Source organism: Macaca nemestrina, chromosome 2 (genome assembly GCF_043159975.1).
Source record: "Macaca nemestrina isolate mMacNem1 chromosome 2, mMacNem.hap1, whole genome shotgun sequence".
Classification (NCBI taxonomy): Eukaryota; Metazoa; Chordata; class Mammalia; order Primates; family Cercopithecidae; genus Macaca; species Macaca nemestrina.
Window position 1 is genome coordinate 98,098,482 of NC_092126.1, and position 15,572 is coordinate 98,114,053.

Sequence of the window (15,572 nt, forward strand, 5' to 3'; positions counted from 1 at the left end):
AAGAAAGTCATTGGTAGCTTGATGGGGATGGCATTGAATCTATAAATTACCTTGGGCAGTATGGCCATTTTCACGATATTGATTCTTCCTATCCATGAGCATGGTATGTTCTTCCATTTGTTTGTGTTCTCTTTTATTTCATTGAGCAGTGGTTTGTAGTTCTCCTTGTAGAGGTCCTTTACATCCCTTGTAAGTTGGATTCCTAGGTATTTTATTCTCTTTGAAGCTATTGTGAATGGAAGTTCATTCATGATTTGGCTCTCTGTTTGTCTGTTACTGCTGTATAAGAATGCTTGTGATTTTTGCACATTGATTTTGTATTCTGAGACTTTGCTGAAGTTGCTTATCAGCGTAAGGAGATTTTGGACTGAGACAAAGGGGTTTTCTAAATATACAATCATGTCATCTGCAAACAGGGACAATTTGACTTCTTCTTTTCCTAACTGAATACCCTTTATTTCTTTCTCTTGCCTGATTGCCCTGGCCAGACGTCCAACACTATGTTGAACAGGAGTGGTGAGAGAGGGCATCCCTGTCTTCTGCCAGTTTTCAAAGGGAATGCTTCCAGTTTTTGCCCATTCAGTATGATATTGGCTGTGGGTTTGTCATAAATAGCTCTTATTATTTTGAGATACGTTCCATCAATACCGAATTTATTGAGAGTTTTTAGCATGAAAGGCTGTTGAATTTTGTTAAAGGCTTTCTGCATCTATTGAGATAATCATGTGGTTTTTGTCTTTGGTTCTGTTTATATGCTGGATTACGTTTATTGATTTGCGTATGTTGAACCAGCCTTGCATCCCAGGGATGAAGCCCACTTGATCATGGTGGATAAGCTTTTTGATGTGCTGTTGGATTTGGTTTGCCAGTATTTTATTGAGGATTTTTGCATCGATGTTCATCAGGGATATTGGTCTAAAATTCTCTTTTTTTTGGATCTGTTCCTATTCTGCCATCTTGGGCGTGCCCCCCTCCACTGTTCTTAAGAACACACTTAGGACTGAAATTCTCTATATTCAGTTTCAAGTGAAGTCAGTTCCTCTGGGAAAAGATTAGAAGTTATTTATTTTAGGATCTACTTTTTTCCCAAGGAAAAATCTCTGAGCTGGGGCTCTGCAGCTGGGGGTAGGCACAATGGCAAGCTTTTTGCTGACTGTCATCCCCTGGTCTACTAGTTGAATGCTGTTGGAAGCGGGGAGGGACAGCAGCCTAAGGTGAAAGCCTAAGCAGCCTCCTGGCCTGCCTCTCCCAGACTCATAAGCCAGGGCAAGGGTGATCAGAGACCAAAGATTTTCAGTGCACAGCCTCCAAGGTAGAGCTTGCATTCCATGAGTAGAGGCTTCCAGAAGAAGGGAACACCCATTACCTCTTGACTCTACTCACCTAGGACTTAGCTCCAGCAACACGTAGCTGATGGCAGGATGAAAAATACCAAAGTCCTGCTCCTACTGGGAAGAAAGCCTTCCAACTGTGGTCTTGGGATAAAGAGAGCCTGCTGTTCTTGGTTGCAGTAGTGTAGAGTTCTGTCTTGCTGAGTTGTGAAGGTGGGGAAGAGAGCAGTCGGTTCAGAAACCATAGTCATCTTTCTTACCAAATTTTCATAGTGTAGGGAGGATAGTTTCTTCATTTGGTCATTAAATGCTTGGAGTTTTTATTTTATAGTTTTCACCAGTTTTTATTTGGAGTTTATCTTAATCCACTTGTATTGCTATAAAGGAATACCCACAGCTGGGTAATTTATAAAGAAAATAGGTTTATTTTGCTCATGGTTCTGTAGGCTGTACAAGCAGCATGTACGAGCATCTGCTTCTGGTGGGAGCCTCATGCTGCCTCCACTCAAAGCAGAAGGCAAAGGGGAGCCAACATGTCCAGAGATCACATTGTTACCAAGAAAAAGGGGCGTTGCTGGCCTGATACGTTAGAAGCCAACACTATGACACTGTGGGTGTTTTTTGTTTTTGCTTTTGTTTTTGTTTTTAGAAAAGAACTGCTTTTTACTATAAATTGACTAGCAAGAAGACAGGAGTCTAGCTCAAATCTGTCTCCCTATGCTGGCTCTAAGGCAGTAATTTTATTAGTAAAGGTTCAAGGGGTAGATTCTGGGATCAGCAGGTGATTAGTAGAAAAGAGAAGGTCTGGAAAGTCCTCAGGGATGCGTGTTTATCTCTGCATGCTACCTCATGGGTCTCAAGTGCAAGTTTGGGAAGAATTAGTGTGAAATACGCAGTAGAAATTGGGCTGTGACATCAGTGAGCTCATTCCATACAAACTGCAGTCAGCCATGTTGCTTCCAGCCAATTTCAACCGTTTTTTAATCTCACAAGCAGAGGAAGTTTTAGCATTTTAGCAAATTGTTCCTTATCTGCTATGTTGCAAACTCAAGAATTTCTGTTAGTCGTAGATTGTTTTTAACTCTTTGGGGCATTGTTTCAGCAACACAAGAGGAGCACCGGGACAGGGAGGGGAGGGAAGTACCAGGCTCTTTTAAACAACCACCTCTCATGGGAACTAATAGAGTGAGAAATCACTCACCTCCTACCCTCAGGGAAGGCACTAATCTATTCATGAGGGATCCACCTCCATAGCACAAACACCTCCATTAGGCCCCTCCAACATTGGAGCTCCAATCTCAATACAAGGGTTGAAGGGAACAACATCCAGACTACAGCAGAGCTCCTCAGGCTGTCATGCTAGAAATAGCCTCTCTCCTCATCCATTGGAACAAGCAGTGTTCTGCCTCTGCTTGAAAACCACCTTCTTAGGGCAGGATATTCCATCTTTGGAAGCTGTAACTAAGATAATTCTTCCTTGTAGTAGGTGAAGCCAATTGATCCTGGTCCTTCCCCTGGGACCTACCAAAAACAGCTTAATCCTTCTGTTACAGTGCAGCCTTTCCAGTCCTTCATGTAGCTGAGGTCCTCAATCTCCAGCCCTCGGTGGTCCCTTGTCCAGGCAGAACATCCACAATCCATTTCCTCTATCTTCTCCACGCTATCATACCACATCTTGAGTATTACCATTGTACTTCAGGTGAGGTCATTTTAGAACAAAATGACGTTATCATCTTCCTTACTCTGGAATCTGTTTCTGTAAATGGGAACCAAAAGCACATTAACTTTTTTAGCAGCCACTTTGCATGGTTGATTAACAATTAACATACTGATATCAAACTCCCAATTCTGTTCACACATGCTATTGATGCATATACCCTTGGTTTCTGGAGCCAAGTGCCAGGCATTGCTTATATTGTTTCAGTTTCTGACCCTTGGGAATCATTTTTTCCTCCCAAGGATAGGGTTCTTTTCCCTTTAAGCCATTGATAAAATATTTGTATATAAAAAAGCCAAGGTTGGTCGGGCGCGGTGGCTCACACCTGTAATCCCAGCACTTTGGGAGGCCGAGGCGGGCGGAACACCCGAGGTCAGGAGTTTGAGACGAGCCTGGCCAACATGGTGAAACCCTGTGTATACTGAAAAACACAAAAAATTAGCTGGACATGGTGGCATGCATCGGTAATCCCAGCTATTCGGGAGGCTGAGGTAGAAGAATCATTTGAACCTGGGAGGCGGAGGTTGCAGTGAGCCGAGGTCACGCCATTGCACTCCAGCCTGGTCAACAACAGCAAAACTCCATCTCAAAGGGAAAAAAAAAAGCCAAGGATAGAGCCTTACAGCTCATCATCAGAGACTTAGCTAACATCATTTATTAGCTCCCATGCTAATGCAGCTGAGAGCTAATGGCTGTGGGTTTTGCACTTCTTAATATGACACTTCTGCTTGAGTAGTTGTCTGTTCCCACTCAGATTGTCATATGTGTGTCTTATTATGGGGCTGTGTGTGAGACCATCTCGGTGCCAGTAGTTCTCTATACTATCGTATGCCCTTTCTATATGGAAGGGAACTCCCTCAGCAAAACAGGAGTTCGCTCATGGCTACCATCTTCTTGGACGTTGAGATTATTGATCGAGTTACAAATGGGCCTTTCCCCTCCAACATGTTTCCTGATGAAGCTTTTAGGCACTTCCCACAATACATGGTAGTTATCTTCTTTCTCTTCAGTATGTGTGACAGAGCCACTAGCAGCCTGTCACTGTGCATTAAAACAAGTCAGGAGGCCGTTCTTAATTGTGCTGTGCTGAATTATCAGCCATTTGTAAAGGTCATGGGATTCGAACAGGGCTTCATAGATTGTACTGCTCTAATGTGTGTGATGTTTTCTGTCACTGCAGAGCGTAGCCTTCTGCCTGGACCTCTGTCCCAAATCAATTGTGCCACCCTGAAAGCTCCCACGTCTTCATATAGTATCAAACATTGGATTGGGCGTGTTCGGGAAACTGGGAATCTCCATTGGCTAACGCAGAAGGGAAGGAGGAGGAGATGAACGTGGAATGTAGGCGGGGGCTTAGCGCAGTCTCTGCTGTGGCTGACGAGTCACTGCCTTGGGACTTTTATGTTTTGTTGTTTTCTACAAATATCCTAGGTGTGTTCTGGTTAGAATTTACATTTCTTCCATCATAATATTGAAATTTTGCTCCCTGGTTTTCCATGAAATATCAAGTGATGGTGGGTATTATTCAAGACATAATAACACCTCTTTAAAAGAGAGCCCCTACTCTGTGTTGTCAAGCATCTGGATTGTGTTGTCTTCCTTCAGAGACTTTTGAGGTTTTTCTCTGGCAAGCTATTAATTACTATTAAATCAGCCACATATTTTTGAGGCTTATTTTGAAGTTCTACTAGGGCAGATCCCCAGAGTATCCCTTTCCCTAGTACATGCCCTGTAACAGTAATCTTTCTGGATTTTTTTAAAGATCTTCCTGTACTGACAAAAGAATATGTAATTATGAAATGGCCACAGTATGCTGTGTGGCAAGACTCCAGGTTTGCACAGGACAGTGGCCCCAGGAAGGGGGTCAGTCTCACTGTCATCCATCTGTGTCCCTGTGCTGTCATTTTCATGCCTGTTTGTAACGGTCCTGCTCTCTGTCCTGGCATCTCGGGATAATGATGACTCGGGAAAATACCTCTGCTACATTGTGGGTGGCAGAATCCAGCTGTGATTTTTTAATGTTTGGGAATTTGAGCTTCCCCTGCCTGTGAGGCAGATACATTGAGATGGCCAACCCTTTCCAACCCTGTCAAGAAAACGGAAGGCTGTCATGAATTTGACCAAGGAGCTACATTAGTTATCTAAGAATTCAAACTGTATTCTACATTTTTTTAATCCATTTTTTTTAAATGTATAATGAGATGATCAGCTTTTGTCACCACAGATTTTCCCCCAAGCTGTTGCCTTTCAAAGCAGGTTGGGCAAGGAGTAGCCAAGTCTATGCAGGAACAGCATATGGGTTTCAAAGACTTTAAACCAATTGGGGGACATTTTCTTTTGTGAGGGAGCAAAACAGGTGACCAACACCAAACAGAAGATACTTAGGTTTCCTTATCTAATGACACAGCCTTCACCTAGTGATCACCTTATGATGGCACCACAAAGGATCCCGGTAGGCACTCGGGCAGATTCAGCATCAGCCCCTACAGACACAGACCAGGCAGCCCAGGGTGTCCACGAGAAGCCCACGAAACTGTATACATTCAGAGCACCTTATGTTTGTCACTAACATGTCATAGTGGGCTTTAGGGTTAGACCCGTTATCAAGAGTTACCCTGTCTCTTACAAGCTGTATTTTAATATGTCTAAACTTCCATTTCCTCACAGGTAAATTAGAGAAAATAATTTCTCCTTCAATGGGCTAATGTACACATTAAACATAAAAGTAGCTAGCAGAAGGCCAGAGACTAATGGACAACAGGAAATGAGCTTTCTCCATTTCCCTTCCCAGCCCTTTCCTCACAAGAAAGAGCCTTGTAAGGTAGGCTGTGCAGAGATTTTCCCCGTTTGTAGTTGAGATAACTGATATGAGGGATATCAACACAACTAATTAGTGTCAGAGCCAAGTTCAGACTTTTTTCTGTGATGGCAGAGGCATTCGTGAATGCCTAGTATGTACCCAAAACTGTCATTACGTTGTATGTGAAGTGTCTCACTGCAGAACGAAGCTTAGTTCTTAACACTGGGCTTTGGTCTAGGCTTCCAAAGTCATTTTTAAGCAGAACACTAATAGCTAGCTATATTTATTTCCATTAGCTGCTCTCTCCTCTCTCCTGGGTCTTTTGTTTATACTTTATAGAATGATGGGATGAGTTTTGAAATGAAAGCAGAATCGTGAAGGATCCCCAGAAGGAGGGCAGGTGTCCATCAGTTTCACAGGAGCTTGATTAAGCAGATTGATCCAGGCGAGTCCTACACTGCTCACATAACCTTTTGGGGCCCTTGAAAGTGACTTAGTCGGCTGGGCATGGTGGCTCACGCCTGTAATGGCAGCACTTTGGAAGGCTGAGGCAGGCGGATCACCTGAGGTCAGGAGTTCAAGACCAGCCTGACTAATATGATGAACCCTCGTCTGTCCTAAAAATACAAAAATTAGCTGGGCATGGTGGCATGTGCCTGTAATCCCAGCTACTTGGGAGGCTGAGACAGGAGAATCACTTGAACCTGGGAGGCAGAGGTTGCAGTGAACCGAGATCGTGCCACAGCACTCCAGCCTGGGCAACAAGAGTGAAACTCCATGTCAAAAAAAAAAAAAAAAGAAAGTGACTTTCCTCAGGCTTCTTTCAGACCGCTACCGAGAGAATGGCAGATGAAAGGCACCTCTGGAACCGGGCTGTCCCAATTCAGATCTGGGCTCCACCACCAGCCAGAGTGACCTGGCATATCACTGAATCCCAGGACCTGAGTTTCTTCACCTGTAAAATAACAATAAGAAAAGTACCTACCTCGTAGGGTTTTTGAGATGATTAAATGAGATGATCCATGCGCAGTACTTGTGACAGTGGCTGGCACATGGTCATTACACGATCGATAAAGCGAGCTGCTGCAGCGGGGAGGGAGGATTGTTCCTCTGTGTCGCATCTGAGAAAACGTAAACCAGCGTTTTCCCCTGTGCTGTGAACGGTCACCATGTTGTTTCTTTTTAATTGTGGTATTGAAGGGCTTGGGTTTTTAAGGTTATTTTTCAGTTAGCCTTTCAGTCTGTCTCTGTGGCCTCAAGCACTCACCTCCCCTAGAGCTGGTCATTCTAGGGTCATGACCACTATAAAAGAATCTCCTGCAGAGACGTTCTGCCACATTTTCCCCTCCTCTCCCTAGGCAGCTTAGCAGCTTGTCTGCCTGTCGTATTATTTCATTACCTAATTCATTATTAGCTGTGACCTACTGAGAGTTTTGAGGCATTAGAGAATGAGGGGCTATGAGGAGTCAGGTTCAATCTGAGAGCAAACTGTGTTGTGGGTGGGAATTTAGAAAAAGTATTTCCTGTTTGCAGAGGGGAAGGAGGTATGTATGTGGCTTTTCCTTTATCTCTGAAGCCAAACTTTGATTTAGGCAAAACTTTTAAATATTAAGGACCTCCAGTGTGAAACAGCTTAAGTGGTGGCAAAAGACTGGCTGAGGCTATAACAGATATAGGGAAAGATTTGAAAGTGAGGTGGAGGGCATACAGGGAGAAAAGGGGGAAATATGCTTCTCATTCCACTCGTCCTACTTCATCTCCACCTTCATTGCCACCAGAAAATTACAGAAGCGCCTGTAGGAGGCTTCTAGAATACCGAAAAGACATGATTGTGTTACGAATTATACAGAGTGGCCCGTGTCTCTCTCAATGATTTGATCCTCTCATGTGTTAGTGTGGAAAGATAATTAGGAAAGGAAATGTTAGCGTTTTGATTTCAGGATCTTAGTAGTTGTAGAGAGTAAGAAATGAACAAGCAGAGCTCAGACTTCTGTGACAGTCTGTGTCTTCGAGTATGATTTGGAAGGCTTCGTGTCCAATATCCCTAGGAGTAGAATCAGCCCTGTTCTTGAGAACTTGGTCTGTAAGGTGGCAGTGGATCATGGTTGTTTTCCTATATCAGAGCTTGATACGTTTGTTAAGAGGTCTGTGGCCAGGCACGGTGGCTTACGCCTGTAATCCCAGCACTTTGGGAGGCTGAGGCGGATGGACCACCTGAGGTCAGGAATTCAAGACCAGCCTGACCAACATGGTGAAACCCCATCTCTACTAAAAATAGAAAAAATAGCCAGGCGTGGTGGTGCGCACCTGTAATCCCAGCTACTGAGGAGGCTGAGGTAGGAGAATCGTTTGAACCTGGGAGGCTGAGGTTGCAGTGAGCTGAGATCATGTCTCTGCACTCCAGCCTGGGCGACAGAGCAAGACTCTGTCTCAAAAAAAAAAAGAAAAAAAGAGGTCTGTGGATCCTGAGAGCCCCGGTTTGTTTTCTTCCTTCTAGCGGATATGGTTACTGCTCCCACTTTCACCTCTGTGAGTCACTGAGCTTCGCACTGTGCTGGCAGCCGTGTTAACCCAGCACCCCTCCCTGGGCTCTCAGAGACCATCAGGACCTCGCTTTCCACTGGATTTACTTTAATGCTGAGTACTACAAGGTCATTTCCAGGGTGGCCACTGTTTCTTCCTCTCACACTCGCTACAGTTTAATTTTTAGCTCTTAACACTGGACTTTGTTACATGGAAAGAAAGAAATTTGCTCTAACAGACAGCAGCAAATGCATTTTTCTGTCTTTCCAATTGGAAAATCACTCCTAACCAGTTTTATCCTGGGGGATTTAGTGGTCTGAGAATACTTTTATGTTTTTAGATGTGAACAGAGATTATGTTCATATTTAGTTGCTCCTCCTTTATTTTTTGTCTGACCCTAATTTGGCATCTGTAGATGGAAACTGTTATTTCTCTTCAGGGCTGCCATGTGTCTTTGTGACATTACCCCTAATTTGCTTCCGAATATGCAATAAAAGATAAAAGCCATGATTAGGCTCAGTATACATTACTAATTTTCTTGAACTTTCCATGCCCTAAATGCCTGTTAATCTCGTGGTGCCCACGTCTTCCCTGGATGGTGGAGTGTGGCTGGGATGGCATTGTCCTTTAATCAGTTGGAACATAGACTCAGAGGAGAGATGTGACCTCCTCAGGTTATACAGGGAGCAGGTAACAGGATTGGAGCCCATGTTTCCTGATTTCATCCCACTGTTCTTTCTAGGGGGCACTTCTCTCTGGGAGTATAAACAACACAATCACAGTAATTACTGCCATTGATTGAGCATCAAATAGATGCTAAGCCCATATATGATGTCTAATTTTCACAACAATTCTGCAAAGTAGAGTTTTATAGATAAAGAAACTGAGACTGAGAGAAGCTAAATTCCTTGCCTAAAGCCACTCACCTAGTCTTGGGCAGAGTCCAGATTGAGCCCAAGTGTGTCAGAAGCCCTGCCCTGTGTTCTTACTGCATGGCAGAGGGTTGGTCACAACTCCAGTGATAAATAGTAAGAAATGGGAAATCTGCATGTCAGCCCTCCCATCCCTTCATGTGATCAGCAGATGACTCTGTGGCTGCTCTGTGCAGCACAGTACTGGGCACTGGTGAGCAAGACAGACAGGGAACTGACCGTAGCAGCTCTCATTTCCATGAAGCTTTCCCTCTCACGCTCCGCATACCCACTCCTGCATATCCCCCAGCCTCCTTCATTACCCAGTTTTGCCTGTGCATGATGCTCTGATGCCCCCTTCCTTTCTGTTTCTGTAGCCACATCAGGACAAGGGCCACATGACGTTGTCCCCTGGAGACCGGCCCTGTGCGTGGTACCTGTGGGCCTTCCTGTGCTCTCTAGTTAGTAGTGCTCAGTGAGAACCTGCAGAGTCCCGTGCATCTACTATGTGTTCTGCGTGCATTACCTTCTTGAATCTTCATAGCCACTTTATGTGGTATAGCTATAGTCATTATCCCCATGTGAGCAAAAACAAACAAGCAAGCAAAAAGTACCCACCTCAGAGGACTTGCCTAAGATTGTGCTGCTCATAATTGTTAAAGCCAGGGTTTGGGCTTAGGCTGATGAACTCTGGAGTGCAGGCTCTTACCCACCAACCTGTACAGTGCAGACGCTTGGGACAGGTTCATAATATAGGGCAAAGAAAAATGTCTTTCAACTGATCTTATACATAAACAAAAATGCTTCTGAAATCAACTTTTAACTATGGGTATCTCTGAATTGTAAGAAAAGCTAGTGTGTACTGAACCCTCGCCTGGTTCTAGGCAGGCGACACTTTAAATATATATCTCATTTAATTTTGGGTAATCTCAAAAGGTAAGCATTACCCCTTCCTTCCCACAGGTGAGGCAGCTGAGGTTTAGAGAAGTGAGGTGACTTGCCTAAAGTTACATAGCAGGTTACTGTCAGAACTAGTATCCAGATTCTCCTCTGACTCCAAAACCTATGGCCGCCTCCCCCAGGATTCCATTTCTTCTCTCTGCATGTGAGTTGGATCAGGTCCACTGAGAGAAAAACCGCAGTTTGGCAGGTCCCACCACAGTAACAGGTGGAACAAAACAAGGCTGCTGTAAGAGCAGGCTAGACCGGCCCTTTTCCCAAAAGCAGCAGATGAATCTTGCAACCCCATAGGTAGCTACCAGCTTTATAATGAAACAGGGAGAGGATGAGATTTTTAAATGACAGTGCATCTCCTGTTACCAAGACAGAGAAAAGGGGTATCTTTGCTGGCCATGTGAAGTGATGGACATGGGAATGCAAGGCTGGAAGGAACTAACTAGCTCTGCATAGTGATGCCAAAGAGGGATCAAGAAACCTGAAAGGAACCTGTACATACGGGACATTTGGAGACTCCATTGGGAAAAGGGTCCACAGACAGGTCAACCTGCAGCCACACACCAAGGAGAGTTCTTAGGGGACGTGCCAATTTCTAACTCATGTTCAGTATAGATGTCACTAATTGCTGGTAGCATGGATTGTTTTCAGAAGAATGAAGGAAGCACCATATTCTGCTTCAGCATCGTGTAGAGCACATTCAGAGGCTGCCTAGCCACATGATGTTGTTAATCGTATCGGTTTTTATTCTTCAGGGAACCTCAGAACCTATTCTGGATCCACAGCAAATCCAAGCATTTGATCAGCTTTGCCGTCTCTACCGAGGAAGTTCCAGGGTAATGTTTGTGTGGTTGTTTATATTTTCATTTCCCTATTTATAATTTACTGCTTTAGAAAGGCAGTGTCTTGGAACCTCCCTCTAGCCTCCTCCTAACCTGGAAGGTGCCCTGGCATCCCTGTTATGGCTACATGGACAACAGACCCTGGCCCTAGGGAGCACTCCGAGCTTGGCAAAGAGAGCAAAGGAAGTGGAAAGCTGTCTGTCCCTTACCTACCATGACCTGTGAGGACACAGAAGGGCTTCTGTGTTTGACCTCCCTCCAGAGAGAGCAGGCCAGAAGGCTGATCCCAGGAGGGCTTTGCTTAGGATATGGATAGGTGCCCAATCTGTCTGAAGCCCTAGACCCTCCTGGGCATCTGCATTGGTTGAATTAGTTTTGGCCATGAAAGACAAATGCAAAGTAGTAGTGGTTTAAGCAAGAGAGAAGTGTAACTGCAGCCAGCCAGGGCACATCCACGCACCTCCCTCCAGCTTTCGTGTGTCTTGTGCTCTGCCTTCCTTAGCACGTGACTTAAACTTCTGTGGTTCAACCTGGTTGCTTCCACTTATCTCCACTGTCTAGAATTTAGACCCATGACCATGCCTCACTGCAATGACTGGGAAAATTGGATTTTATTCCAAAAGACCTCAGGCTACAATTCTTGGTCTACTCTAACTGGGGAAGAAGAGCACAGACTGGAGGGCTTCTAGCAGTCGCTGCCACCACATCAGACCAGGTGTCCCCCAGGCACTTCGGAAGCATACTCATCGCTTTCTCGACCTGTTCTTTGCACCTGGTGCCTGCCTCAGGAACAACACCTCTGTCTTCCAGCCACCCAGAGCAGAGACCTGGCAGCACTAGGCTCACCCCTCCCCTTCCTTCCACCCAACTGGGGACATCCTGTGGGATCTTCTCTACTAATCCCCTTTTGCCACTACCCCCAGTGGGGCCGCCTCATCACTCACGGAGGCCACTGCAGGTCTTCTGATTGGCTAGAAACCCTTCTGTCCCTTCTCCATGCTGCTGCCTGGCCACCCTTTCTAAACCCAAATGTGTCATACCCTTGTTTACGACACATTCTGGATCTCCACCACCTAAAGAATGAGTCCAAACCCTAGCATCTCCACTCCCCAGATCACACCTCAATTCTAGCTGGTCCCATTTGTTTCTGAGCTTATCTCAAGCTTGTGCAAACTGCTGTGTCCTCTGCTTCTCTACCTGGGCCCCCTTCACGCACTCCCCATTCTTAGGCAGAACGTACTAGGTTACTTGGCAGCCAGAGAAAAAAGTGGTGTTCCTTCTTTGAGAGTTGGTCTGGGCAGAGGTTGTTATTCCAGGAAGCTTCTCCAGGGGTCTCCTGGATGCAGTCCAGCAGCTTTATTGAACTGGCCTCACCCCATCCCTTTCCAGCCTCAGCCAAGCTCTGCCCCAAGAGTTGGGTTTCTGGGGCCTTCCAAGGAGGTTCTTCTGCTTCAAACTGTTGAACTCTGATTTAGGGCTCATTGATTTCCAGATCACAAAGTTACCAAAGTAGAACACAAAAATACCTCTTTTCCTGGGAAACATATATATATATATATATATATATATATATATATATATATATATTTTGCAATTGATCTTCCCACCTCACAGTGTCAGAATGTGAAAGCATTGAGTTGAGCATCTGTTGCCCATTCTGTTCAAGGCATCGTACATAACAGTCATTGCAGAGAACGTCGCAGGCTGATGGGCAACTGAGAGGGTTATGGAAGAAAGGAAGTGGCACAAAGTGGACTCGGACAGAGCAAGGGACATCTCTTGGCCCCTGGCATATTGCTTGAGTGGGCCTGCTCAGTAACTTGCAGTTAGAGCTTGAGTCAGAGTTACTGAGTTGTAAATGACACCATACATGTGTCTCTGGCCAGGACCTGGATTACTTGTGATAAATTGACACTTAGAACTTTGGGGCCTTTAGATGTCTTCCCAGTTACCACAGCCACTGGTACTGAGTTTTCCACAGAAGTGACACATGGACACATGTGAACTTGTGCCAACGTTGCCTGTGAGGGAAAAACCCTTTGCCAGAGGTCGGAGGCACCTCAAAGACATGGTGCCTGGCGGGTGAATCCCACATCGCTACTCACTGCTGGTGACCGAGGGCAAGTCACTTCTCAGGCCGCAGTTTCTGCCCCAGAGGTATGTTGTGAAGGATGAGAAATAACACACGTCAAGGACCTAGCAAAGTACCTATCATGGAAAGACACTTGATGCAGTCACGAGAGGCTGTTAGACATCCCCTCGGACTCCTGGCGTGTTTAGTAGACACAGACAGGGCTGCCCTGAGGAGTCTGATGGCCCGCTTGTCTCAGCTGTGAGCTCTCCATGGGCCAGGCTTTCACTGGCCTCCATGTGAGCCTGCGCAGGGTCCCTTAGAGTATTGGTAGTGGGACATGGTGGCCCGTCCCACAGGTCCCAACTGCTGTTATTAGGGACCGTATTGACCTGGGCTTGTGGGGTGGAAGTTAACTCACAAGGTTCTGGGAAGCAACAGGCAAAGACCCTAATCAGTCAGGAAGTCTAAGGACCTTGGGTGTAGAATTCTTATCTCCTCTGACCTTCAGGGGTACCTCAAGAGCCAGGCTGCCAGCTCCCTGCTTTTGCAGAAAGCCTCTTTAGGTGAAAGGGATGGTCCCCCCGAGGGGCAGAGTGCTAGCATCCCAACAGGCCGACATTAGCATCTCCTCCTACCCTTCTATCCTCCTCGACAGGTCTTCCAGAATTGAGCCACTGACAGAACGAGGGTACTGCTAATGTCATTGGTGGGAATAAGGAAGCTGGGAGCAGGGAGGACTCGCTTGAAGGAGAAGGTAGAATCCAGGGGTTCCACTCTGGAGCCCCTGAGTTTGAGTTGGCAGAAGAGAGGTCAGAGTCAGCGGTCATAATTAGTCATTCACCCCCAAGGAGAGTGCACCAAGGTGGAGAGCCTGGAATGAGCAGAGCTGAGAACAAGCTCCTCAGCACAGGGCACATCCACAGGGAGAGAAGGGCGGCAGCAGGGGCAGCTGGAGGAGCCCTCAGCGCAGGGCCAGCCCAGGGTGGGAGAGCTCTCCAGTGCCAGGGAGAGCACAGTTTGTGTGTCCTTGGGAGCGAACCAGTCCAGTCTCATTATTGAATGAGGAAATTAAGGCCCCAAAGTCACACTGCTAGTTTGTGATATATGGACCTAAGATCCAGACCGTGCATGTTACTATTCCTGCAACATAGCACTGTCTCTCATGTACCTGAAGCAGTGGATTCAGGAGCCTCTCTTCCCTCTGCTCTCCACAAACCTTAGCTGATGTGTGTCCTTCCTTTGCAGCTGGCTCTTCTCACGGAACTCTCCCAGAATCGCAGCAGCGAGAGCTATAGGCCATTCAGTGGCTCGCAGAGTGTTCCTGCTTTCAATAGCATCTTCCAGAATGAGAACTTCCAGCTGCAGCTCATTCCCCCACCTGTGACTGAGGATTGATGACTCCGTGGAGCCTAGCCCAGGAGAACCAGAGATGATCCCAAGGCCGCTGGAGAGAGACCCCGCCTCTGGTGGGCTTGGCCTCCACCGCCTCCCACGCTTCTGAGAAGAGGTTCCAAATTGGGATCCTGTGCCCAGAGCGTCCACAGCACCATTCCCAGCGTAGACTCCCAGTCTTCTCCACATTGTTGTCATGGCGTCAGTTCACCAGACTCGTTGATTTTGTTTTGCCTGTTAAGCAAAGGAATGTCACATACCTCTGTCCAGCTTTTTAGGAAACACATTTTGCCTATTGGGACTTTTTCCATTTCCCCTGAAGCCTAGAAAGTAGATGGAACTCACACAAATGGCATTCCAGAGTCTGCTGTACTCCGTCTCCTCCAGCTGCTGGATAATACAGAGGAACTTCAACTTCTACAGGGAACAGTGGTTGGCCAGGCTGCAGTATAACTGAAACATGCCTTGGAGAGAGCAGAGACACTGTGGGGGCCAGGGCCATCTCCCTTTTAATGTGTTCGTGTTAAAACCTATTTGAGTATAAGACTTGCCCTTTCTAACAATAAATGCTCTGTGTTTAAGTTCTGCAGGTCTCCTGGCTGGCTGGCTTAGTCTGTCAAGTCATGGAGGACATTTAGAGCCCTGTTGTCACAATTTTATTAGCTCAAAGTCAGGAATCCTGACTATGACAACCCTCCTTAATTCAGATAAGCAGCTCCATCGTCAGCTCTATTCAGAGCAGCCCAGCCACCCAAATGCTCCTGTGACAGGGGCTGGGCTGCCAACGAGAATAGTACTTAACTCAGTTTTTGGCTATAGGACTTCATGTATCATTGAACCAACCACCACAGGAGGTCACCACACCCAGAGACCTAGGTTTCCACCTTACATACTCAGATGATCCTTTTCTCAGCGCACTGGAATGATTAGGCTCTCATGGACTGATACTAACCAAACCCACAGGAAATAGATACATAAACTAGATACAATTTTTTTTTATTATTTTATTTTATTTTTTGAGACAATTT

At 46.0% G+C, this 15,572-nt stretch overlaps 1 protein-coding gene across 2 annotated transcripts in view; it reads left to right on the top strand.

Moving 5' to 3' along the window:
- The window catches only part of LOC105480138 (VPS8 subunit of CORVET complex), a 246,721-nt gene extending 231,592 nt beyond the window's left edge, over positions 1–15,129 (top strand). For both annotated transcript variants that reach the window (XR_011619950.1, XM_011738646.2), the window contains 2 exons: positions 10,992–11,072; positions 14,398–15,129. Coding sequence is in view for 1 of the 2 variants with exons in the window: in XM_011738646.2 (XP_011736948.2) it covers positions 10,992–11,072; positions 14,398–14,547 (231 nt within the window). In the remaining variant the exon portion in view is untranslated. The remainder of the gene's footprint in view (positions 1–10,991; positions 11,073–14,397) is intronic.
- Positions 15,130–15,572: the final 443 nt, after the last annotated feature.